The following is a 27,821-nucleotide window of genomic DNA, read 5'->3' as shown; positions in this document are numbered from 1 at the left end:
TTTAATTAGAATAAGAATAAAAATGTATTCAAAAAGTACCGTGGGAATGCATAACACATTTGACTTATTTACATAGATATTCACATAAAGAGCAAAACAAACATATAAAAGGCTGGAGGGTCATATACAATGCAATACAAAATACTGAAATAACAAACAATATGAAATGGATGTAAATTATATAAAAGCAGAATATATTATACATGAATTGTGTCTCAAATTTGGCCTAAACTGACAACATAATGAATGTGCAATTCATTTTGGAACTCTACCTGTGATGAATCTGTTTATTTGAAGAAAAAAAATCCATTAACAATCCATAAATGTATCGTCTCTGTCGGATGGAAACCTCCTATGTCCAAAACAGTTACTTTTCAGTATTTAAATGTCAAAAGTTGCAGATCTACAAGCTCAAAACGGTTTGCGTTGCAGATCTGCTACTTTTGATACTTTTGTGTGGCACTAGTAGTATGGGTATCCAGTTACGAAAAAGCACTAAAAGTTAGAATATGGAGATAAGAGATTTCTGGCTGACAGCAACTATATCCTTCTTGCCATAGTTTGGTTGATTATCCTAATATTTTAGACAGTAACTGCATTCATTAATAAATTGTGATGGATACTATAAGTGAGACAAGTTTTCTAAGCAGTGAAACATTCAGGCAGTGGGAGTTGAATATGAAATAGGTTACTACACGTACCCATGCCTATAAAATAGTCTGTTTTTGCTGACATGTACAAATCAATAATCCTCCTCCTACACCTACAGCCTCGGAAAAGACTGACAGACGTATTTATTCTCCAATTCGTATAACTGTATTATCTCTGTCAAAATGTGGCGCCTCACCAGAAAGCAAACCTCCAAAAAGACATTATGAATTAACCATTTACTGTAAACCTTGTAGAAAAAAAAAAATAGACGATCTATAAGCTCAGGACACGCTGTGAGCTTTTAGATCTGCTATGGCCACTATTTTAGAGACGTTTTGGTAAACACTGACATCTCTGTCACTTAGGGTTTAATTACTTTTCCAGTCTCTACAGTCTATCGATAAATGTGCGTATTCTCTGTGTTCAAGGTATACGGGTTTGTCCATACAATATGTGAGGGTGTTCAAATATAATGTCTATGAATTTGCCAGATAATCTCTGTTTACTATTTAATATCCATATTCATACATTTTCCCTTTAAAAAAATGCACTATCCAATATCCACATAATGAACCAATATCGTCAACCATGTATCGTATTTGTTGCACCTACTAGTTAGTAGTAGTTACCCTGTCCGAGGCAATACTCCCGTGTGCTCAGACAGAGCACCTCAGGGTCCAGGGAACAGTGACCCTCAGGGCTCCATGAGGCCGTGCGGCTTCAAACGGACCCTCGCGGGTCTGTATAGGCTATTGTACACGTTCGTATACTCTCATAGTTACGGTCAGTCCTTGAAATAAAAAAGAATGAAAACAAAGGGTCAAAAGCCCACTGCGGCTCAGAGGTCGAGCGAAATGCGAAAGTGCTGCGCCCTCTGAGCCAGCTCGGCGGCGAAGTCCTGCGCCTCCAGGAGCGCCTGGCGGTCCGGGTAGTGCAGCGCCGCCTTCTTGGTGGCGACGGCCAGCTGCTTCAGCAGGGCACACAGCTGGTTGCAATTACACAGCAGGCTCTGACTGCTGCTCCCACTGGTGGTGCTGTTGTGAGCCTCCCTGCAGCGAGCGAACACACACACACACACACGTACACACACACACACACACACACACACACACACACACACAGTTAGAATAATCACCGATCGCATGTATCTGAGATCATCATCAGAATCGTTTCGTCGTATCGGTGTGAATTCGTGTTGAAAAAGTCGATCCCCCAAGAAGCTCACGACGAGCCGATCCTGTAATAGTAACTGTATATTGTATTTGGTAGAATAAATTCAACTAATTAAAACAGGGGTCTTCAGTTACTAGTAACTTCATTGATTTTGATTATTATTACAAAACATACATTAAAAACTTCAGCGCTACTTTCGGCTATTTTCCAAAGATTTTTTATACATTTTGATAACTTGAAATGGGTCATTCTGCAAAATTTGTACTTTTACTTTTGGTACTTTAAGTACATTTTGATGGCAATACTTTTGTACTTTAGGACTTTTACTTGTAACGAAGTATTTCTACATTGCAGTATTGATACTTTTACTGAAGTACAAAATGTGAAATACTTTCTCAACCATGCACTGGTGGATGGCGAGCCTCTACCTGCAGAGTGTGTCCACTAGCCTCTGTCCCACCATGATCACCAGCTTGCTGTGGGAGATGAACCTCTCGGGGGGCTGGTTGTCCAGCAGGCTGCCCACCAGCCCTCCGATGGCCTTCTGGAGCGCACCGAAGTACAGCCGGCAGTGCTCCGACAGGGAGGGCTGCTTCTGCTGCTGCTCCGACGTAGCGACCACCCTGCGCTCCGACAAACGCCGTTTCTGATCCGCCTGGGAGGGGATAGGGAGGGGAGGCAGAGACGGTGAAATGCAATGAGATGGATGTGACGACACAAAGCGATGTCCACCGTACGCATTTTGACAAATGATATTAAAGGTGGTACAAGTAGGCTTATTTTAACAGCAGTCCAATAGTCCTGTTGTTATGAAGTGAAATACATACCTGAATGTTTTTGTTAGTTGATACGGTAGTATTTTCCTTCAGATTACCCTGCACTTTCTTTTGTTGCGTTTCATAGTCGCTCTTGGTCTGAAAGAGAAATCAAAGTTAAAAGCATTCAAAAATAGCAAAAGTAGCAGATCTTGTAGATCTGGTACTTGTGATACTTTTGTGTGACTCTGTAGTTTATTCGTCAATTCACGAAAAAACCTTGCAACCCGACTGTACAAAAATATACGTCATGAAGTCCTATTTAAAAATAGTGAAAATATTCAAGTCCAGGCGCTTTTCAAGCACCTGGCAAAAAACATGTTTTGTCATCACGAGGTTTAAAAGTATCTTGTCACCTGCAGCTGAACGTAGTCATTATCGTCCTCCGTGGGGTCAGGACTGGTGTGGACATGACCTCTGACCTCTGTGAGGTCAGGACCTTGTTGTTGGCTGCTCTTAGCACTGGTGTGGACGTGCGGCCGCTCCGCGGCGCTCGTCTCCGTCTGAGTGGGTCTGAACAGAAGCTTCCCGTTGGCGTTGAGGATGGACACCAGGCGCTTGACGTCCTCCGGCACGGTGCGAGCCACCATGACGAAGCGCTCCAGCTGGTCCGGGGTCTGGGCCTGCGCGGGGTCCTGGGACAGAGCGTCCAGGGGCCAGCCCGCGGCCCCCAGAGCGTTGACCGTCTGTTGCAGAATCACGCCCGAGTCGGCCACCACCGACAGCTGCTTGTGGATGCGGGCCTGCAGGAAAAGGGGTGGGGGGAGATTTGCGCAATTGTTAAACAATTGAATGTATACACACATACAATTATGCCGATCATGTAAAAAATAATCTCAATTATCTCTAATAAAGGCGATGAGAGAGATGATTTTGCGCCTACAGCGACAGCTGGGTCCTGAGTCCTATATACCTGCAGGTTGGCGTCGGTCAGGCGGCAGGCGTTGCCCTTGACGTCCAGGGCGAAGTTGACGAAGCGTGTCAGCGAGCAGGCCACGGCCTCCGCCGCCTCCCTGATGGCGTCCAGGTGTTCCTCCAGGTGTTCCCGCCTCCGCCAGCGGCTGCTGACAAACTCCATGAGGCGCGGCGCCGCCCGGCACACGCCCTCCTGGAGGTCCAGCAGCCGGCGGCCCGCCTCGCCCTGGCCCAGGGTCACCTGCCGGCATGGGAGCAGTGTTAATGTGTCGACTGAAACTATGACGGAAAATGTTCCGTCGACTACCTTTTTTCACAGACGAAAACCTAATAAAAACGAAGCTATGGTGACTAAATCTAAGAAAAAAATATGTTGACAATTTCTTAAAACTAGACTAAAATGTTAGGGAGGGACTACAAGTTCTAGGCCTATCTATCTACAATTTCACTGAACAAGATTGCCTATTTTCACAATTTGTTTTATTGTTTTGACAGACATTTTTGTCTGAAAATATTTTTGAATATGTTTTTTACCAGCTGCTGTGTAAGCACAGCTGGTCAATGTTCTCTCTGCGATGCTTTCACGCCCACTTGCTGTAGACCTATGTTTCTCATTGGCTGTACTGACAAGTTCAACCTTTCGTCCTGATTGGCTGCCTCGTTTCTAGGCAACCACACACCTTTTGCCTCTAGCCCAGGGGTTTTCAACCCGTGGGTCACAACCCAAATTATTTTGGGGGGTCCCCAAATTATAAAAAACAAAACAAAAATTTGTTTTTATTTGTATTTATTTTTAATACTTTGTGGCTAATGATGATATCTGTTTTCAGTATTTATGGTGTATTGTCTCTATATTATTAAGGTTATTGTAGCAGTCAATTTATATCGGGGGGCGGGCGGGGGCGGGGGTCCCGAGGCATTGCCAAAGCATTTCCGGGCCAAGAACGTTGAGAACCCCTGCTCTAGCCGACCTCTCAGCCATGGGACATAAGGAAGCAGCTGGTAATGAATTGATGTCATCAATTAATTGTTTATATCTGTAGGGTCACCTGGCGCATGGGAGGCTCGGGCGAAGACGAGGAGGAGGAGGTCAAGGCCAGGGAGTCACAGGAGGAGCTAGAGGAGGAGCTGGTGGTGGAGGAGGTGCTGCTCCTCTGACTGCTGCTGGATGAGGAGGAGGTGCTTCTGTCATCGTCCTCCTCCTCCTGCAGCTGGGAGGAGGAGCCCTGGACACAGAGAGGAGGCACGGGAACCAGGGTTAGAATCTCTACACCAACCAAATGGACCCTTATAGATCTTTAACCCTGGACACAGAGAGGAGGCACGGGAACCAGGGTTAGAATCTCTACACCAACCAAATGGACCCTTATAGATCTTTAACCCTGGACACAGAGAGGAGGCACGAGAACCAGGGTTACAATCTCTACACCAACCAAATGGACCCTTATAGATCTTTAACCCTCGAGAGCGTAAAATGAAACGGGTCCATTTGGTTTCTTTTTACGATCTCAAGAGTTCAATTATTGTTAAACATCTGCATTACGTAATTTACAAGAAGTCTACACAATTAGAGAATGTACATTTATTTTGTATCAATGTTTTCCTGATATAAATCTCTCCTATCATAATTAACAACATCAATACAGCATGGAATTGTGGACAAAATATTATCCAACAATAACAACATACCGGTAAGTTTTGGGTCTCATGAGTCTGTAGCTCAAATGCCCAATACTAGGCGTTGAGACAAAAAAGGTTGCAAACTGATCTACACCTTCAATGTTTTTCAGGCCAAGGACGACCCCCATATAGGGTTCAAGTGGTTAATGTATGGGGACAAAAGTTCCTATCACATAAAATTACACTTACTGTAGTAACTCCCTGTGGAAGACCCCTGATCTACACTATGTGGTCCAATGTCAAAACCATCCTATATTAAAATGTACAGATTTAGAAGGCATTTGTAGAACCGTCTCTCGGGTCTTAATGTGTTCGAAAAATAAAATAATAATAAAATAATGCTAAACAACCTTGACGGGCACCAGGGTTTTCCTGGTCCGTTGCAGATGCACTCTGGCGTGGTCGTAGGCGCCGAGCGGCGGCTCTCCTCTGCACTCCAGCAGTACGTGTTCCCGGTGTTCCCGCTGTCCTCTGTGCAGCACCAGGCTGTCGTTAGGCGGGACGGCGTACACCTGCTCCTGTGCAGGCTGTCTGCTATAGACGGGGGCTCTGGGAAGCACCGCGGGCGGACTGGGGGAGTCCTGGGACTGCTGCAGACACGAGCCGGCTTTAGGGATGTCATAGAGGCAGCTCTGTGCCGGCCAGGCACGACCTGGGAGAGAGAGAGAGAGAGAGTCAAAGATAGATAGATAGAAAACAACATAATGAAAAGAGTCAGCAGTAGGTAATGCTACAGGAATAATTAGAAAAACAGCAATCTGGGAACCTGTTTTGGGAGATTACAGGAAAAGAGAACCAGAAACCACAGACTTATTTGGCCCTCAGTACTGCCTGAATGAATTAACACTCAACTCTGAGAGAGGGACGCTCAGCTGGACAATGCTTGTGTATACAGTACCTGAGTATAATTCCATTCAATTCAATTTTATTAAAGTGTCAAATCACAACAAGTTGTCTCAAGACACTTTACAAACCAACAAAGATCCACCATCTTAACTATAACATGTTAATTAAACAAAAAAGCAAAGGGCAGCTTACCAAGAACTTTGGAGGGCATGGTTCCGTAGGAGCCTGGTTTTTCGGGAGACACTGGTACATCATAGATCCACTCTGGCTTGCGGGGGGTGGGGAGCGTGTTGTACCCGCTGATCAGCATTCTCTGCTGGGCCTCGTTGGATGATGGGACGGGGATGTCATAGCTGGGGTCCTGAGACGGGGCTGGTGGGACTGCATACATCTGTATAGAACAACAAAACCATAGGGGTGTTAATCTGTACTGTACTCACTGTACTGTTCTGTACTGTGCTATTGTAATGGTCATACTGTATTGCAGCTGTTCCTACAAACAGACGGACATAGGGACACACATGACCAGTCATTGGAGCGGTGTGCACTGCTTCAAAATTGGTTAGATTTGTTCTCCAACAAATAAATAAAGTCTAGCATGTCAGGCACTTACACTGTCACTACACCTCACGCTGTCCTCGGGGCTGAAGCGTCTCTCCAGCTCAGATGCGGTGCTCAGGGAGGCTTTACGAACCAGCTGTCTGGGAGCTATTGACGCCTGTGTCATCGAATGATCGGAAGAAAGGAAGAGAAACCCTTAAATTCACACATTGATGGTTCGAAAGACAGAATAACAGCTTCATGCTACAGGTAAATGCTTCCAGTGATTAGGGGTGCAAGCCGGTCCATTTAATACATTCTAAACATAATCGATTATAATAAAATACCGTAATCAATGAAGTGAATGTAGCATAAATAGACCATGGAGTCCAACACTAGCCTGGCATGGCCAGACTAATATCACTGCATAATTATTAGTCTGGAATCTCTGTTGGAACCTTCATTTCCCTCACTACTTTGGAGGGAATGAAATCAAATCACAACTAAGCGGTGACGGACCAAATCTGCATAAGGGCATCTTTATTTTTTTATTATGGCAGTTTTGTCTGGTTTCCAGGCTAGTCCAACATAGCTTAAAAAAAAAAGAATAATAGCAAGAATTGCATAAATAGCATATCTACAAACGTGTAGGTTGTAGATCGGCTATTTTTGCAAAACATTGTACAACAAAAGTATAAAATACTGCTTATAATAAGTGACTAATTTAGTGCAATTTAATGCAATAAATACAAAATATATAAAATATGTTTTTAAAAACGGGCTTCTCTGATAATCGAAACGGAATCGATAGAGTAACTGCTAAGAAAAGAAACGACTGTTGTCCAGACTCACAGTGAAAAGTGAGGTGCGTCTTGCTTGGTTGGGGATGTCGTAAACCTCACCCCTGTGACTGGACGATGTGACCGAGATGGAAGCCTGTGAACAAGACACATGCACATATTTGCACAGTTTTTTATACCTGTCAACCTGTGATGTGACAATAAAGTTTGAGTTTAAAGAAGTCGAACACTTGCAGCCCTTTGATCGTACAGCTCCACCTCCGTCACTGAGCCTCGTATACGAGCACCTTTACAGGGACAGTGTATTCTCTCACGGCTCTAGGGAGGACCGCAGAACCCCCTGTTATATGCCTGCATTCTACCAATTAAGCCAGCTCTTTAATGAGAACCATGCTGCTCATTGGGGTCTTCCGTGGCCCCTGGTCTGGAGGAGGGGCCCCCGGGACCCCTGGAGCAGGAGGGGAAATGGTGAACATGTGGGGGGAGGAATGTCGGTAGTAGTAGAGGCACCCATACAGACCAGAGCCCCACGATCGCTTTTGGTCCATATATAATCGCCCATTATTTGACTTTTCTCATAGCATCGCTTTCTGCTATCCGCTGATCCGATGTGTCCCGATTTTTATCAGTTTGCAGAGCTGATCAATGATCGGACTTCATAGTCTACTCACATAGTCTAGTGGTGAGATTTTCATGATTGGCTGGCCTCTAAGCCAATGGGAGACTAGCCCTATACGGCCAATGGGACACTAAGCCCCACGGCCAATGGAACACTAAGCCTGCTCTCCTCTCGCCCACCGCACCATGACTACAGTCAGAGACTGCAAACGCGACTACCGGTACATAAAGCCCCACTAAGGTACTGTGCAAGAGAATGTTGATATATCAGAAAGCTGATATTTGACTTGAATTGTTAACCACTTTCAACCTGGCCTCCCTGTGTATCAAAACATCACTAATCAGCGGTCTAGAGACAGGGGTTTTCTACTGGTGGTCCGTTGACCACTGGTGGTCCGTGAAGGTAGTGCATGTGGTCCCTGACCATGCATTTAGTAATGTAGGAAAGTGGAGATTTGTACCGGTATTTAATTTTTCATCAACCACTATAGTTGAGAAACTAAATGGCTTGGTGTCCTAGTCAATATAATTAAATTTCAAGCTCCCCGCTCCCCCCCCCCCCCCCCCCCCACACATATCTCCACTCCCAACACATCAGTGGTCCCCAGGTTGATTCTTAGTCAGGGTGGTGGTCCCCAGGTTGATTCTTAGTCAGGGTGGTGGTCCCCAGGTTGATTCTTAGTCAGGGTGGTGGTCCCCAGGTTGATTCTTAGTCAGGGTGGTGGTCCCCAGGTTGATTCTTAGTCAGGGTGGTGGTCCCCAGGTTGATTCTTAGTCAGGGTAGTGGTCCCCAGGTTGATTCTTAGTCAGGGTGGTGGTCCCCAGGTTGATTCTTAGTCAGGGTGGTGGTCCCTGGTTCATAATCAGTTGAAAACTCTTGGTCGAGACTCTAGAAATCTTGGATCGACATCGGACCCAATACCCCGGCATCGGTCGGGCTCTGGTACAGACCCCTCTGGTTTTGTGCTGTCCTCGGCTGCTGGCGCTGCTGTTTGCACTTAACGGGTGTCTGAAGTCTGCCTTTACGAGGCCCATAAAGGCCTGTCCCCGCTGGAGAGGGCCTCCGGTCCCCATCTGTAAGCCTTTTTTGTCAGCGGGAGGCTTCAGAACATTGCGTTTCAGCGACATCCTCCCGCTCTAATCATGAAAGTTAACACTTCCCAAGGAAGAGGACCAACGCTGACCCCGGAGCAAACAGACAGGGGCTACCGTCTGTAACCGTGTTCATGTGGTTTGGGTCACCTTGGCGGCCGGCAGCCACAGAAATGTACATGTTCAAAGCCTACTGTACATTCATTCTGCTACCTGTGGGGCAGTGGATCTCAAATATTTTCACGTCAAGGACCCTACATTGATACGTATTAAAGGAGTAGTTCACCCAAAAATGAATGTTTTTCTATTAGTTACGCACTGTGGGCTGTATTTTGCGTGTCTTAAGTGCCAGGTCTTATTCCCTAACTTGAGTAAACTAAAGACATGGAGGCGTGATCAATGCTCTTTGGCCACTCAGAATAGCCAAATGGCATTGATCACGCCTCCAGGTCTTTAGTTTACTCAAGTTAGGGAATAAGACCTGGTACTTAAGACACGCGAAATACAGCCCACTGTCTGTCTGTCCATTCTTTGCAGGGACTGAGGGCCCCTGTTCCCCACTGTGAGAACCACTGCTGTAAAGAAAACAAACGGTACCTTGATGCCCTCCGGTCCTTCTGGGCTGAACTTGAGCGCGGCCGACGGCGGAGGGCTTCTGGGCGCATTCAGAGGCGTGGATGGGACCTTGTAGATCAGGTCGCCGCCATCGTGAGGCGGGGCGGCGGCGGGTGGTCTGAGTGCGCTGGGGATCTGGTAGATGTTATTATGGGGACTGTCTCCGTTTGGGCAGTCGACGGACTTGGCTTTTTGGGCGAGGCGGCTGGGGGAAGACCAACGCTGCAGTGGCAGGAGCTGCAGGCGGTTGGCGGGGGCCAGGCCCTGGCGTCCGTACAGGGAACACATCCACCATCCACTGGTGCCCTCCACGTTCTGCTGCATCACCGTCACAACGTCCCCTTTGTGAAAGGCCAGCTCGTCACTGCACTCTGCTGTGTTGTCGTACAGAGCCTTCGCCAGTTTGCTCTGAAAGAAATACAAATCACACCCGTGTGACCTGAGCGGTGCAACTATACTTTTATTGTGATAGTACTGTACAGTACAGTACAGTACTGTACTGTACTGTACTGTTTTATTGTTAGTTATAATTTTATTGTTATAGTTTAGTGCGCAGTGTGAATGGGCCTGTATAGGTTGCTCAACAGTTCCACTTTAGGTAACCCAGCGGTATTGCAGCTGTTCAAAGCCCAAACAGACAGGGACATACTGTAGGTACATAGGGACACATGAAGCCAGTCATTGGAGCAGTGTGCACCGCTCAAAAAGAGGGGCATAATAGATGGTAGGCACAAAGGAAGCCAGGAGGACAAAACCTTTCACTTAAAGTGTGCTTTACATAACAAAGAAGGCGATACCTCTAAAGTTACTGACAAAGAGAGAGACCCAGCAATTCTTACTAAAAACAATCTTTTCAAAGGTTTTTTTTTCACAGCTTAATGGGCACTTTTGGGCAGAGAATCAGAAGATCGCCTATAGCCCTAATGCGTCCCTGAGCATTTTATTGCTGCTCCGCTCCGCTTATCATGACCGGCTGACCAGCCATCAGCTGGGTGAAGATGAAACTGAACTTCCGAGGGGGACTAAAGCGGTTCGCTTTACTTAGCATTTTTACATTGCTACACATTGTGTGCAAACTAAAGTTCTGCTTTGCCTTGATTACAAATTCCTTGTCTATACCATGATTCTTTGCTGCAAACACAGTTTGTGCAATATTAGTTGCAGTTTCACAAGAAAGAAATACATGTGGCAGCTGCAGTGACATTCACAGGAGCTTGTGTGCCATGATCTCATTCTCACACGTATAAAGACGATTATTTTAAGTTACTTTATTCAATATTTAGATATTTTATATTAGTTATTTTGAATTATATGAACCCTTTGAACTTTGGAAATGTGATGACTGATCTGTCCTTCAAATGCATGAGGAGTAATTTTTCAATTAGTTATTTGACTTATTTCATGCATGGACTTACAGGACTCCAGTTAATGCAACATATAATACAATTTTAACATAAAGGTTGGAAAACAGACAGGATGTTACAATGAGCCCAGAAATGTTTTAAAGTGAAATACCCTGTTGTTAGGGAAACAGACTTCCTCTTACAGTCTGCTGAGCATCCTCTCAGCACCACTCCCAAAATAACTTGTGTTGTGCAATATTGCAAATGGTTTCCATACGGTTTCAGTGGCATTATACTAACTATACAGCAGTGTTTATTTTGGCAGCTAATTCTTATTTTAGTTTTAGTCATAGTCTTCTGAATAGTTTATTTAGTTTCAGTCACATTTTACTAGTCACCTGGAATGTGTTAGTCTAGTTTTAGTAGACAAAATGTCATGCGCTTTTAGTCGACTAAATCTAGCTGTTTTTTGCCGACAAAATTTTATTTCGCTGGGCCTTAATGCCGTCGTAATGCCTGATTTTACACTATAGCCAATCTACAAGTTCACCGATCTACAAGTTAGCCGATCTACAAGTTCACAACGCATTGCAGCGTGACACGTTGTCAACTTGTAGATCGGCTATTTTCAGCATGCAACCAAGTGTAAAATGACTTATACTGGATCTCTTGTCCACTAGTCCCTTCCTAACATTTTAGTCCAGTTTTTATTTGTTGACAAAATTGTCAATATATTTAGTCTTAGTTTTAGTCATCATACTGTAGGTTAGTTTTCATGTAGTTTCCATTTAGTTTTCGTCAGTGAAAAATGGTAGTGGACAAACATTTTTCGTCTTAGTTTTAGTCAACGAAATCAATACTGCTGTACAGTAGTGGTTCTCATTATAATAACCATCTCAAAGCGGGGTTCCAGATTACACGCCAGCAACAAGCAGTTACGGTCATATAGCATCAAAATTCAGTTTAAAGTAACAAATGTAACCATATACGCACTGTACACTATTTTCTTGAAAATAATATTCAGCCAAATAAATACAAAATATAGCAGAATCACTGCTATAGAGGAGCTTACATAAAAACCAGTGTCACTTATGTTCTTTAACTTGATGAGTCATGAGCTTAGTCACTCAGACGAAGACTAGACTGAGCGCACACGCACGCACACACACACGCACACACACGTTTGTATACCTTTTAGGATGCTGATTTCATGAATGCCATTTGAAAATGAAAATTTGGTCATTCTTAAACCAAAACCTAAACCACACAATAGCCAATCTACAAGCACAACCGTGTAAAAATCAGGCACAGCTAAACTTCACATTTTAACCATAACCTGAATCTTTTCTTTGGCATACTGTTTATTTTAATTTCTTAACCATAAAACGTCTCTCTTGTGAAGAACATGCAAGAAAATGGTCCTCACAATGTCTGATGTCTCACATTGGGATCCTCACCAGTATAGTAACACACACACACACACACACACACACACACACACACACACGCCACTCTAAGCTGCTAAGTGCGGCGGGTGGCTGCTGGCCTTGCCCTCGCCCTGTGGGTGAATCTCCAACAACAAAGAGTCCTTTCACCATCACAGGCCATTGAGGCCAACACACACCCCACACCTGTTAGAGCGCAAGGCCTGTGCCAACCCTCTGGAACACAAACACACACACACGTGCACGCAGACACATACACTTATGCACAAACACACATACACACACACAGACGTATGAACAAACACACATGCACACACACACACACACACACACACACACACACACACACACACACACACACAGCAAACGGTCTGTCTAATCCTCTGGGTCATGCTACAGACATATAAGCTCCATACTTAGGCTCAGATGACAAACCCTGTAAACTTTCACTGTCAGGGTTTCTCTCTCTCTGGCCTACAAGTTCAACTGTAGAAACAGAAAACACATCCACATTTCCATGGAAAGTGTTTATTTACAACTTGTTTGGCTCCATTGTCATTTAACTCATTCCAATATTTAATTTTATGCTGTTTCTAATGAGTCATGTGCAACCTGAACAAAAAGATAACTTAAGTTTAGGATATTTTCGTGTGACCACTGTCCAGTGATGGAATACCATGGCAGTTGTATATACTGTATTATATTAACAGCAGAAGAGTGGACCGTCATACAATAAAATATTAAGATTTAGTGACGTCCCGTCTTGTCCTGGATTGCAAAGTGTCCAGAGGCCTGTCCAACATCAGCACAACAGTCAATTGTTAGGGTAAGGGTTAACATTCACAGAATTGTCCTGGTTCTCATCACAATTCAAATAATACTAGTTAAGTGAGGTCTAGCCAACACCAACTCAGGATTCCTGGATCGCTGCCTTCCACAATTTCCTATCTAACATCAGGTTCTTGAGCTCTGCAGTGTTGTTAGCTAAGCTGTCGTGCTGCAGTACGTCTACATAGGTGGTGCGCTTCTTTCCTCTCCTGGCTTTTCCCTGGGTTGGCTCCCATCATCATACTAAAATTCAGCGAATGTCTGTCTGTCTGTCTTTCTGAATGTCCCTGACAGCGCTTCATCTCAACATTGCCTGGCCCAAACACTCCCACTTTTCACACACAGCCATGGACCAGAATTATATGGAGGTCTTAATGGAGCCCTTTTCCCCAATTCACACATTAATGATTTATAATGAATTTATTAGTGGATTAAAAAATGCAAAAATGGCTATTGTACTGTCAATATCACATCAATATGAATGCAAAGTAGCGGTCCATGTGTGGACAGGCTACCTGTCGCCGTTGTGCATGGTGACATGTGTGCTAACCGTGTAGTTTATCAGGAGAAGAATACCAAAGGATGCAACATTAATTTATTCCTGATTTCACCTCGCACCCTCCTGCATCACAGGCCACCGTTCTCACCGTTACCCCACTGGCATGCTTCCTCTAGCTAGCGCTGCAACACAACAAATTGTGCCCTATACAATTTGGCGCCGCTGACTGTGTGTGTGCGTGTTCGCCGTGTTGCATCCTTTGGTAAGCTTCTCCTGATAAACTACACGGTTTGCACACATCTCACTATGCACCGCGGCGACAGGTAGCCTGTCCACACATGGACCGCTACTTTGCATTCATATTCATGTCATATTTACAGTACTACGGCCTTCACAGTGTGTGTGTGTGTGTGTGTGTGTGTGTGTGTGTGTGTGTGTGTGTGTGTGTGTGTGCCAGGAGGCGGTGTGTGTGTGGGTGTGCGCGCGCGCACAAAGTGACCTCACAATCTCCGATCATCTTAATATATTTATATACGCTCCAAAAAGCGTTTATATTTTGCGGGACAGACGGATGAGGAGCAGAAATGAAGCGCCAGCATATCGATCCATTTATCACCACGGAGAGCGCCCTGGATGAGGAGATACGAGTCATTCATGGGAGTCAATGACAAGCTAATAGTTGCACACAGCGTTAGCATACGGCAAGCGAAAAGCGAAATGCCAAAAAAACAAATAGGAATCATTCTGAATATTCTTATCTCGCCCCGTGTCGTTTGGACGTCGCTAGGACGTCCACAGACGAACGCACCTCTCGGTTCCAATCCTTATGACGTTTCCAGACGATTTATGTACTAAATGTGCGCGCGCGTGTGAGAGGCACGCTAAACTGTCAACACTTCTACAATAAGCAACAATATAGCTGACTGTCAAACATCATTGTCCAATGTTCTTTCAGAGCAGTGGTTCTCAAACATTATGCATACAGTATACACAGCACATAACCCAAAGTCTGCAAATACTTTGAGTGTGCATATCCCCGGGTATGGACTAGTAGATTCAATTTACTTACCTCAAGTTCTGTGTGCCTGATGTAGTGCCCTTCCGGCCTCTAGCCTTCTCTCTCTGACTTTGTCTGTGACCCGTGGTAGGTCCCCATAATAATACTAATCAAATTATACTATCAAACTACAAAAATATTGTCCCCCATCCAGAAAGCACCTATGGGCCGGTGGCGGTGCATGCATGTGTGCACATCAGCACACACAGTTGTATGTGCACATGCATGAACGAGAGGTTCATTTAAGAGGCCTTGTTTGTGGGTTCAAAACATGTTCTCCCTACTTCCTGGTGATCTGTGACTGTAGAAATTAGGTCAATGCATGCGTGTTAATGTTTACTGCTGTGTGCACACACGTGTGTGTGTGTGTGTGTGTGTGTGTGTGTGTGGTGATGTTGAGGTCTCTATGTTCAGCTGTGAGTCTTATGGATTCCTGCACACGCCTGCTTGTGCAGATCGGCCTCCCTGACAACTGCCATCACCACTTTAGATGCACAGCTGTCTCTCTCTCTCTCTCTCTGTCTGTCTGTCTGTTCAACAACTTAAACCCTCTATTCTTAGTAAAACAACCTGAGTTACTTGGACCGCTTTTTCCCCCATCTACACCGAATCTCTGACGCGCTGATATTCTTCTTCATTTGCATGTCTATTTCATGGACAGTATGCTGCTATGTCTAAATCTATATCTGGTTGGATTATGCTAGTGCAAGTATAATAAGAAACTACGGTATTAAAAATGAAATGTCTAAAGAGTTAAGTCTTAAAAAGACAAAAGAGTGGCCGCACACACTGATAGCCAAAGTGCCGATTATTTATTTTATGCAGAGTAGGAACCGGGTGCAGTACTTAGTTTAGACAGTTTTTGGTTTAGACTAGTCATTGGTTAGACCAGTCATTAGTCCTACAACTACAACCTATCTCAAACCCTCACCCTAAACCTAACCTCCCACGGGGCAGCACACCTAAACATAACCTTAACCCATGTCTAACTAATGACTAGTCTAAATTAAGTATGCACCCCGTAGGAACCAACGTTTCGGCAGATACAACTGCCTTCTTCAGGGTATTAAGACTGGTGTGCGTTCAGCATCCTCCTGCACAGTATTACAAATTAAATGACCATGGTTGCAATGACCAGTTCACCATATGGTGATGGCTACTGATTAGTGATTACTAATCAGCCAGCTTAACCTGCACTTAAACCATATATTTTACACTCTGGCTCTCCAGAAATAGCAGATCTACAGGCTCACATGTGTCGCAGACTCATAGCACATTTCCTTCAGGCTAGTAAATTGTCAAATGCTCCCCTTTCAGTGTGAAATGTGTGCTGCGTTGAGGAGGTGTTGTTGTATCCACGGAAACCTGACAGGAAGTGGGAGGAGCCAGTGTGGGAACTATTCACTCCATGACCTCCTCCACTGCATGCCGGCCCGGGTCACGGCCTCTATGGTCAAAGGTCACCGCCTCATCCATTATGTGTCTTGGCACATACCAGCATCCAACCTGGTAACCACATCAGAGTGTACGAATGAGAACAGAATGGACCCTTATGGAGTCCATTTGAGTTAAATGAACACAGAGGAGTTGAAACCTTTGGCAGATAAAATATGGTATTAAATGGGGGTCTGTGGCCTAAATGAATATACAGAACATACACATACCCAAATGGCCACCAGTGCCACCATCCACGCCCGGCTTAAAGCACAGGCTGTATTTGGAGAATCCGTCACTACACTGATGCACCAATTCTTCCATGTTCCGTGTTAACAAACTTCAGGCCGACCCAGATTCTTCCAAGCCCATTAAACATGACTTGTTTGGAACCTAGTAGTAAATCCAATGAATCTAAATCAAATCCATACATGAATGAATGAAAAGATATAGGCCCTCTCAATAAGAAAGTCCATGCTTTCCCACGTGTGTGTGTGTGTGTGTGTGTGCGCGTGCGTGCGTGCGTGCGTGCGCGCGTGCATGCCATGGGGACAGGAAGCTAGCGTGTAAATAATATGACATAGACTTTCCCACAGTAGAATTATACACAACATGACTAAAGAGATAGGGGTGGACTGGACTCTTGTGTCTGTGTGACAAATTCGTCATTAGGTCCATTTATAAAATTTCCATAGTCAAGGAATCATCATATTTTCTAATTCTAGAAAAACATTCTAGAGAGTTCATCTTTTTGCTTTGCCTTCACTCCAACTCAAACAAACAGGGGGAGGATGTGGGGACCAGTGATGGAATGTAACAACATACATTTACAGTACTGTACTTAAGTCAAACTAAATTGTATGTATTTTTACCCGGATTTGAACCTGGTTTCCGGCGCAAGTAGTGAAATTATTACCACTGAGTTAATAGAGCCTGCCTGCTTGCTCAGCGGTCAGATATGAGACATGACCTTTGACACGCACAATCTAGATGTCTCAATAGAAGAGCAGGGAGACAAAATACAACCACCCCAATTGTATAAGTTAACTGGACAACATAAGGATTGGACAACATTTAAGTGCCATTTTAGACTTATTTGCCATTTTTATACCATGTTATATATAAACTTACATTCTTCTATTATAATAGCATGTTGGATCTGTTATTTTCTTTTAGACAAAAAAAAACTTTAAATACCGGACATTTACAGTTTTCTACAAAGTGGTATTGCTACTTTTACATTAAGTAAAAGTACTTCTTCCACCACAGTTGTATTGCCCTGCATGACAGTAAATGGTACAGTAAATGGTGCATTTATATAGCGTCTTTATATAGTGCATTACATTCACCCATTCACACACACATTCATACACCGATGACAGAGGAAACCGTGCAAGGCACCAACCTGCACATCGGGAGCAAGGGGTTCAGTGTCTTGCTCAAGGACACTTCGACACAAACTCTGGGGGAGCCCGGGTTCGAACTGGCAACCTTGTGGTTCCCATACGGCCACTCATAGTGACATTTATTGGCTGCGACTGCCCTGGAATTTCCTGTCTGGAGATGCCTGAGAACTGTGTCAAATATTATATTAGTATTAATGTCATACTACTCGCACGCACTTAAGATTGACTGAACGATTCGCTTAAAGGAACACAATAATGTTTGTGCGGTGTGTGTGGCACATAACTCTAAACTGGATACTGTTAGTGTACACGTACACGTACACATGCTTTGCACGCACGCACACGCTCGTGCACCACACCCACCAGTTCATTAAGTATGCCTGGTTTTCAGGTGGGCAGTGATCCACCTTAACTGAAGGGGCACCCACAGCTGTTGTTGTATGATAGTGAGAGGGGTTAGGGGAGGGGATGATATTGTGATGTGACGTCACCGTCTATATCTGGTGTATTTCGATTTTGACTCAAAGGCTTTCAGGACAAAACCAAAAAATACATATAGACATATTTCATATTTGTAACCTCACCTGGAGGTCTATTAGAGTAATGTTAACTGGACACAAACATTAAAAAAAGTAAAAAAGTAAATAAATAAACCCAATATATACTGTATATGTTACAGTAAAATCAAGAAACCAGTGAAATCGGGAAAAACGGAACGGGGCGCCCGTATTTCCGGGTCGGGAGGCCACGCCTGGGTTGGTTCCGGGTCTCCATAATGTCGCTATGTGACACGTTGTGATCTTGTACAGTAGATAGGCTACAAATATCCGCAGCCTATTATAGTCGCTTCTTTTGAGCTTGTTTTCATAGACCTGGTTGCTTATTTCTCGCAATAGCGTGGCCTGCATGCAGCTGTACTGTACGTCATCATAACATGAAGGAAGACCAGTGTAATGTTGTGAATGTCAAGGTTTCAAAAAATGAATGGAATGTGTTGGAAAGCTCCGCCAGTCTGAGAAAGAGTCATAGCATTATATTGTCGCTGTCAGGTGTAAACCTTGTAGGTCCAACATCCTTCCTTTTAGGAAAACAAATAAATAAAATAGAGAGCCTGTATTCCAAAGGATACAATTAAATTATTTAGTCACAAGCTCTTGCTACTAATTGGTACAGTACAATGGTACAATAGAGGGTATGCGTGTGACATCATCATCATACCCGGAAGTTATGCAGTAATGCCTACTGAGTGGCAAAAAACTACTTTCTGGCCTTGACAGCCCATACTTCCAAACAGAAAAGTCCTATTTGATTGCATTAAATTACTTAAAACAATATCACTCACTTTGCCACTCAATCTGCCATTCACTTTATGCATGCGCATACCCTCTATATTTCAACAACTTTTACTCCACGACAAAAAAAATGAAACTTACTTACTAGTTACTTTGCAGATATGAATTATAATATTATAAAACATACATTAAAGTACCAAAAGTAAAAGTACTCAAATGTTTGACAATAGCAGATCTACATGCTCACAACACGTCTCAATGCATTGTGAGCTTGTACATCAGGTATTTTCAAATAGCCTACAGTATGTATAACATATAGGGCTGAAGTGGTTAAGTATATTTTGATGCCAATACTTTTCTCCTTTTACCCAAGTAATATTTTGAACACAGGCCTTTAACTGGTAACAGAGTATTTGTATATTGTGCTACTATTTGAGTACTTCTTCCATCACTGATGGTTTCCATGATATGTCGCTGTGTATTTTCATAATTCAGTGATATCATTGTCATTTCCACAGCATCCCTCCCTTTCCCATGGCCTGTAGAATGCACTGTTTCTGTGGAATGCTTGAATAGTTTCCACATAAACAAAATGAAGACATGATAACGTCGCCGTCAGGCAGAAACCTCTCATCTCCTGTGGTGGAAAAAAGTATGCAAATGTTTACTTTAGTAAAAGTGTCAATAATAGCATTCAAAATTGTGGCATCGAAATGTACTTAAGAGTACTATGTACTGTACTCGTTATGCCTTATTTAAGATGAGATGAGATATATTCTACTTTATTAATTCTTGAAGGGAAATTGAGGAGTTCCTTTCACAGGTGTTCAAAATGTATTAAAATCTCTTGAAAATATAAAAGTATATTAAAAAGATATAGGTATAAGGCGGGTAATTTGCCTCTGAGATGTAGTGGGGTAGAAGTAAAAGTACTGAACATTGAAAATAATTTGTACTTTAAGTACTGTACTTGAGTACATGTACTGTACTTAGTTACTTTCCACCCCTGCTTATCTCCATATTCTAACTTTTAGTTTTTTTCCCCAATAAATTAACAGCCTACTTGATCACGCCAAGCGTCACACGAAACAAAAGCATCAAAAGTAGCAGATCTGTAAGCTTGAAACACAGTGAGAAGCAGTGTTTTGAGCTTGTAGATCTGCAATTTTCTTTTTTTATCAGTTTCACTTCTGGACATAAGAGGTTTCCATCTGACAGAGACGATAGCTATGCAGACATAGACATGTCTGCAGTATTAGCCTTGTTCCCATGGCCTGCACAGTGTTTCTATGAAATATGTACATCATTTTCAAGTACCATAATAATAACAAATGATGACACTGTGTATGTACTCATTGTAAGATATGTTAGTGTTATAATCTTTTTGCTCGTCTGCCAGTGAATTCATGTATACATTTTAGACATGACTTTGTTATTACTTAGTTATTTCCAGTTTAACTGTACTCATAATCGACTTTGTAGGTCTCCCCAACTATTACTTTTCAGGAAATGGGGGGGGAAAATAACGTGTTTTAATGGATCTAATGTAGTTATTATATAGCCACATGCTCTTGTTAATACTGACACACTTTCACTTTGGAACTCTTCAAACTATTCAAAAATAGCAGATCTACAAGCTCACAACGCATTACACAGCGACACGTTGTGAGCTTGTAGATTGTGATTGAAATATGTTTTATCAGAGTGTTCATATGGACGGTAAATCTAAAGTGATCCGTGTTTACACGCCACAAAGTATTTCATCAGAATACATCTTTTAACCCATTTTGGGCGGGAACCCCTTTTGGTGTTGGTATGCTATGATTTAGCTATTGAAAAATAGCTATTGAAAAATAGCTAAATGGGATAAGAGGCACAAAATGAACCCCCACTACATATTGGATAACATTGTGTTGCAGATTACACTTTTTCATAGACTTGTTTGACAGCACTATCATCACCTCTGTAGTCTGTACCTGGCCTTCTATACATCAAACATCAAACATCTACATGTTCCTCTCAGAATAGGGCTGCTAGGATTCATCAAACATCTACATGTTCCTCTCAGAATAGGGCTGCTAGGATTCATCAAACATCTACATGTTCCTCTCAGAATAGGGCTGCTAGGATTCATCAAGCATCTACATGTTCCTCTCAGAATAGGGCTGCTAGGATTCATCAAACATCTACATGTTCCTCTCAGAATAGGGCTGCTAGGATTCATCAAACATTCTACATGTTCCTCTCAGAATAGGGCTGCTAGGATTCATCAAACATCTACATGTTCCTCTCAGAATAGGGCTGCTAGGATTCATCAAACATCTACATGTTCCTCTCAGAATAGGGCTGCTAGGATTCAAGTGATTGATGTAAAAAAGAATCCTTTCACACAAACATTTGGTGGCGCCCCCTTGTAATAACTAATCCCCTGTTGATGACCCATGCAAATAAATGTGCCTTTCCTAGACTCTCTGCTCCATTCCACAACATCTTCTGCGTGCCCTGTGGTTTCATTTATTCACACACTTCTGTCTTCTGCTTTTTGTCACAGACAGACAGTGGTCATACAGTATGTCACCTCTTTCTGCTTCCCTCCTAACCGCTACACCAAAGGACGTCAGTCAAAATTACGCTGAATATGAATTACATATGAATATTTGTCATACACTGGTAATGCAATGAAATAATGTATACGAACGACTGTTAGGATCATAGGGTTCTGTACAGCACTGGTTCTCAAACATTTCTGCAAATGTGGGGGACCTTGATCCTTCAGCTGTCAATGGCCTCAGTCTCAACCAAGCCGTGGGGGACCTTGATGAAAGCAATTGAGAAACACTGCCATGGGGGAATCCACATAGTTTATGGGAGTGTTGGTGGTTAAGGTATAGTGATGTGGCCCGGACCACTGGCCTAGTGTTCCGGGCACTTCGGCTCAATGTAGCCTGACAACGCGTGGTGGGATCGAAGCTCGACGGCCTTCGCTGCGTGTCATTCCCTGTCTCTTTATTCCTGTCTCTTTTCACTAACACTATCCAATAAAGGCAACAAAAAAAAAACAATCAGAGCCCACTATTCAAAGTGAGATCTTTTTCTTTAGCTGTGACATTGGAATCCGTTTGTAATAAATAATAAATCTTCCACACCAAAGTTCTAGACTAATATCTATGCAGTGATATTAGTGATTAGCGATTATTTTGGCCGCAATAATAGTGACATGAAATCTCTACTAAGGCGTAATTCCCTCTAATGTCTGTTCAGCTCTATACAGTGTGTGGCACGGGCCATTGTCATGCCAGCCAATACTCGTTTCCTGGAAACAATTATAAGTCTCCATTACAATGAGTGTGGAAGCCCTCCCTGCATGACCTCTAGCTGACCCCCACTGGGCCACCCACCGTACCATGACAACCTAACAACATGCATGTTGGAATTCCACTCCCACATCTTCTTCATGCTATAGGGAACTGCTTCTCAACCCGTGGGTCTGGACCCCCAGGGGAGTCCCCACATGATTTTGGCGGGGTCCCCAGATGACAGTAAAGTGACAATTGAATTTAGGGACTTTTAAGACCATTTTAATACCTTAAAAAGAAAATAAATTCAATGAAAAAAGCATCAAAAGTCATCAACAAACTATACTATAAAAACGAATCAAACATTGGCCAAATCGTCAAATAATATAAGAAAGAGGCAAACATTTTGAAAATGGCTGATCTACAAGCTCACAATGCCTCACATTGTGAGCTTCTTTAAACTAAATGTAATGGTGTAGGCTATATGTTGCTGCGTTGCTACTTGGCTACTGTGTCATGACTCTTTAGTCGACTAGTTAACGTATGTGCCATTGGAATGGGGAACCCGGGTTCGCCTCCCGGCCGAGGCTACAATGGCTAAACCCAAATATGATTTTGGAGGGTCCCCAGTTCAAATAAAATTATTTTGGGGTCCCAGTTCAAATAAGATTATTTTGGGGTTCCCAGTTCAAATAAGATTATTTTGGGGTTCCCAGTTCAAATAAGATTATTTTGGGGTTCCCAGTTCAAATAAGATTATTTTGGGGTTCCCAGTTCAAATAAGATTATTTTGGGGTTCCCAGTTCAAATAAGATTATTTTGGGGTTCCCAGTTCAAATAAGATTATTTTGGGGTTCCCAGTTCAAATAAGTGAATACATATATAGCAGTGGTTGAACCACTGCTATATACAGTAGGGCAGTGCTGCGTGCGTGCATACGTGCAGTGCTGCGTGCGTGCATACAGTGCTGCGTGCGTGCATACGTGCAGTGCTGCGTGCGTGCATACAGTGCTGCGTGCGTGCATACGTGCAAGCACAACTATCGACTCCTGCTCTGGCGTGATAAAAACACACACTATGTGGTGACAGCACTCGTGTCCTAAAATAGAGCATTACAAACTAAAAACAGATCTGCCACCCACAGTAAAAAAAAAAGTCCCTGACATGGCCGGAAAAGAGATTGCGTGAAGTGAAATTGGGTCCTTGTCCGCTCGGTGCTGCTGAGATGTTGGAATAAAGATGAGCTCACATGGTGACTAGATGAGAACCAGGATGAGTCATGTTCCTTTTCCTCCACTGGGTCCTACTGATAATGGCCTGCATCATGGGAATGGGAACACTATACTTTGTCTCATGGATATGTTCTTCAGGGTCATAGTCATAGACTACAATATAGCAGGTTGACCTATAACTCTTGAACCAAGGTCATAGTCACTCACAACAATATTTCCCCTGGATTCCTATACTTCCCGCCATTTTTCTTTTACAAAACACTATTCTACTACTCCTACAGATTTTATCTCTGGAGTCATGTGATCAAGATGTATCATTCATATGTTTTATTTAATGTTTTCATTCAGATTGTCTATGATTACCTTCTAAAATGTGCTGTATTGGCCTATTTTACGAATAAAAGCCTGAAAATCACAAACGCAGCATCCAATCTACCCAAACATTGAAGAGCCTCTACAAACAACACAGAAGTGATTTCAAACAAAATCAATGCCTGCACCGTTAGTTGCAGAAACATGTTTTCTGCCACCAATTTAGGTACAAATGATCTTGGTCAGGCCAATTTCTTACAAAACAAAACACCAAATCATGAACTCCACATCAAATCAAATTGAATGTTCCTCAGAGAGGGTGCCTCCAAAGGTTCCTTTTCATTCTGCCACAAAATGCAAAGAGTCTGTAAATGTTCCTTTCTCGTGTACTGCCGGCTACACGCCATGAGTGCCTGGGTTTACGTTTGAAAACTCTCAATAGTTAGACAAAAACTATAAATAAAAACAATATACACTGTGGATTTCACAGAGTATAGTTATGAAGTGCAATGCATTGCAGCCTCATGTCTGTTAAGCACAGGTTTTAGTGCCACAGCTTTGCCCCAAGCCCCAATTATTAGTTTGCTGAGCAGCCTGCCTTCAGAAGCAGCAGCGAGTCTTAATGAGCTCATAAAATGTGCTTTCTCTGCATGCCTCTCATGTTACAGCTCACAGGCAGACAGCAGCACGGGGCGGGCAAGGTATATTAAAAGAGGGTACCGCCATCTGTCATTTTCAAATAGTAAACATAATGTAAAATACATACATTGTCACACCATTATCAAGAGGATAAAATGCAGTGAAAAAAAAGGAAAAAAAGACAGCGGCTTATTTCCATTGCGGTCCTTTTCATATTGACTTTTTTGTGTGCCACATTCTTGAGCAAATAATTTGATGACCAGGTGTCTGCTCACTGGTCATCAAATGATTGGCTCAGGAATGCAACAAAAACAAAACAGAACAAATCTCCATGAATTCAAGGCTTCATAGTGTGTTTAATTGATAGAACATGTCATTTTTGTGTTAAAAGTGTCCTTGTGCATATCAATTCCGATTCGTCGCACTGAGGAGGCAAACTGCACCTCCAAGTTCAATGGAATGCATTGCAGTCAATGAGAGGCGGCTGGACTGGAACGGCTTATACATAAGCAATATTTCTGAACTATTTTGGCCTTTGTAAAAGGAAATAAAAGAAGACATAATCATCACACATTGTTTTCTGATGTGTTGCTTTTGTATAATTGTACATTTTGTAAATTATTGCACACTGTATCATTTTAATCTCTTATCTAAAGAGCACAGTAGAACAACTACACTGCATTTCAGAACGTGCCAAAGTATGGGCTGTGATTGTGAGACTGTCACAACCAAATCTTGCAAATTTTCTGCCAAGCCAAAAACAATACCTGCCGCTGTTTATGTGTGTCAATAAAATTACATATAGTGTGCACATCGAAAAAGAGGTGATTAGTAAACAACCCGTGATATGCCTTCTTTTATATTCCTGAACAATATATCGTCTCTGTCGGGTGGAAACCTCATATACAGTACGTCCAAAACTGTTTTACGTTTGGATTCAAATAAAAAAAATAGCAGATCTTCAAGCTCAAAACGTGTCACTTTGCGCCGTGTTTCAAGCTTGCAGAACTGCTACTTGTGCGTGACACTGTAGTATGACCAAGTAGGGCATTGATTTACGAGAAACAAAATGCCAAAAAGTTACAACATGCAGATTAGAGTTTTCTGCCCGACAGTAAGGATATGACAAAGCAATTGCAATCATTCAGAAATAAATGTTTGGTTCATAATAAGCTGCCCCAGCATGACTGCAATGCAACTTCCGCTTCCAGTTTGCCTCCCATGCGTTAACGCTTCCTCCTTGCCTTGGTGCCTGTTCCTTCTTAATAGAATTGTTCATGGACCGGTGCAGGGCTGCTGCCAGCAACAGGCTGCAGTGCATGCAGACTGCATATAGAAGCGGCTGGCACTATAAAGCTGACACCGCAAGTTTCAAGTGAATATCAAGCAGGTGGTCTTACTACGTACGAACTACACCACACTGAAAGGACAGATGGAGAAGAAAGCCCTTTTTATAATTTAAATACTTACACCCTGGCATCCCAAAATCAAGTATAAAAATGGTGTGTGTGTTCTTTAAGAAAACAAATTGGACTTATTTGTAATAAAATCAGTAGCCTATAGCAATTTATTTTAAATTGGTTATCCTGTTACTAAACATCTAAAGGGTTAAGAATTTGTAAAAAAAAAAAGAAGAAGAAAATCAATACAAATTTTTAACCCTATAGATGTGCAGTAACAAATAAATGTATTTTTTTTTACTAAAAATACATTGATTGCACATTTATGTAGTGTATTGATATCTGTTGTGTATTGTTATGTATTGTGGTTGTGATCATTTGTTTTAGTGTATTTTTTGTTGAAGAGGACCGCAATGGAAATAAGCCCTCTTATTGCGCTTTCATCCTCGGTGATGGATTGACTGTATGCTCTTTTTTATTTCACCAAATATAATCAATCTATTATTCCAGTAGTTCTCAACCAGTGGTCCTTGGGCCTGTTCCAGGTGGTCCGCAGCTAAATGATGGTAACCAAATTATAGATAGCTATAGCTTATAGAACTTCAACTCTTGTGTGAAATGAAACCAAATGGACACATTTTACGCTCTGAAGAATTAAATTATTGTTAAACATATGCTGTATGCCTTGCTTATACAAGAAGTCTACACAATTAAATAATGTATGTGACGGCCCTGCCCCTTCTGCCTCACTGTAGGCTAGCCGGCAGCCTCTGTGATGGCAGAGTGCAGCAGGCCGTCCCGGAGAATTATTGTTATTTTGATCATTTGCCCATTATCTCTCTTATGATAGCGCATCAATACAGCACGGAATTGTGGACAATATGTTATCCAATGATTACAAAATATTCTACGGGTCTGAGAGGCTAAATCTTATAAAATGGTGGCCCATGGCTCAAATGCAGAATAAATAATATAAACATTGTATTATTCAACTTATCATGCAATGGCCTTTTATAAAACAGGTGTGTTTATGGTTCTTACCTCCATTCTTGAAATCCCAGGTGCTTCAGTGTCCACCACGGCACGTCACACGGCAGAACCAGTAGAATAAAGTCCAGTACAGAGTCTGCAGACTGAGGCCCAGTCAGGTTCTCAGTGGTCCTTGTCCTCCATGACTGCAATTCTGGCTGGCTGGGGCTGAGTAGTGAGGGTCCAGTGGACGCTGGGGGTTAAAAGGGAGTCCAGTGGACGCTGGTGGGTTAGATAGTCGTCTGTAGTCTCACACTCATATTGTTGTGAGCTGTCAGTGAAAAGCCAGATGACTCCACACACACTGTGGGCGGAGATGACAAGGACAGAGCCACGCCCACCCAAAGCCTTATTGGCTCTGACACCGACACACACAAACACACACACACACACAGCATCTGTCCACACCGCAAAACCCACAATGTCTGTTGGTTTTTAAAGTGAATCGACTGTACTGTAGATCCCCTCTTCTCTCATGCCTTCTCAGAAAGTTCATACACTGCTGCTGGGTAACTTTAACGACTAATTTCATTTCTATTATTTGGTCAAGTACTGTATGTTCATTATCCTTTTTTCTTTTTTCCACTCCCCCCCCCCCCACCCCCTACATGTCTCTCAAGTCTCTTTGAGGCTGATCTATAGCACTGTTTCTCAAGTAGTCCATGGTACTGTATAACTACATGCAGGCGGTCCATGGGAAAATGTTTTCAAATGGAATGACAAACAATCTTTGAACTAATAAGCGTAGGGGGCAAAGATTTAGATGAATCGACTGTTAAGGGCTTGATATACGTCACTGACTGCATGGTGTCGTGTGCTGAAAATAGCCGATGTACAAGCTCAGACCACGCCAGCATGCAACTA

At 42.9% G+C, this 27,821-nt stretch overlaps 1 protein-coding gene across 1 annotated transcript; it reads right to left on the bottom strand.

Annotated features, from left to right (window-relative positions):
- On the bottom strand, positions 1-27,195 carry cass4 (Cas scaffold protein family member 4). Its single transcript, XM_080777581.1, has 12 exons — positions 26,970-27,195; positions 9,728-10,153; positions 7,473-7,556; positions 6,694-6,798; positions 6,273-6,471; positions 5,585-5,886; positions 4,604-4,780; positions 3,553-3,795; positions 2,996-3,382; positions 2,652-2,738; positions 2,253-2,479; positions 1-1,700 (listed from the first exon to the last, which is right to left on the bottom strand). Exons 1-12 carry the CDS (start codon positions 26,973-26,975, stop codon positions 1,490-1,492), a joined length of 2,454 nt encoding a protein of 817 aa, XP_080633707.1. The 5' UTR covers positions 26,976-27,195; the 3' UTR covers positions 1-1,489.
- Positions 27,196-27,821: the final 626 nt, after the last annotated feature.

Source organism: Protomyctophum bolini (genome assembly GCF_963924005.1).
Source record: "Protomyctophum bolini genome assembly, chromosome: 2".
In the NCBI taxonomy this organism is placed as follows: domain Eukaryota; kingdom Metazoa; phylum Chordata; class Actinopteri; order Myctophiformes; family Myctophidae; genus Protomyctophum; species Protomyctophum bolini.
The sequence above is the reverse complement of the archived record's forward strand: the minus strand, read 5'-3'. Positions and strand labels throughout refer to the sequence as shown.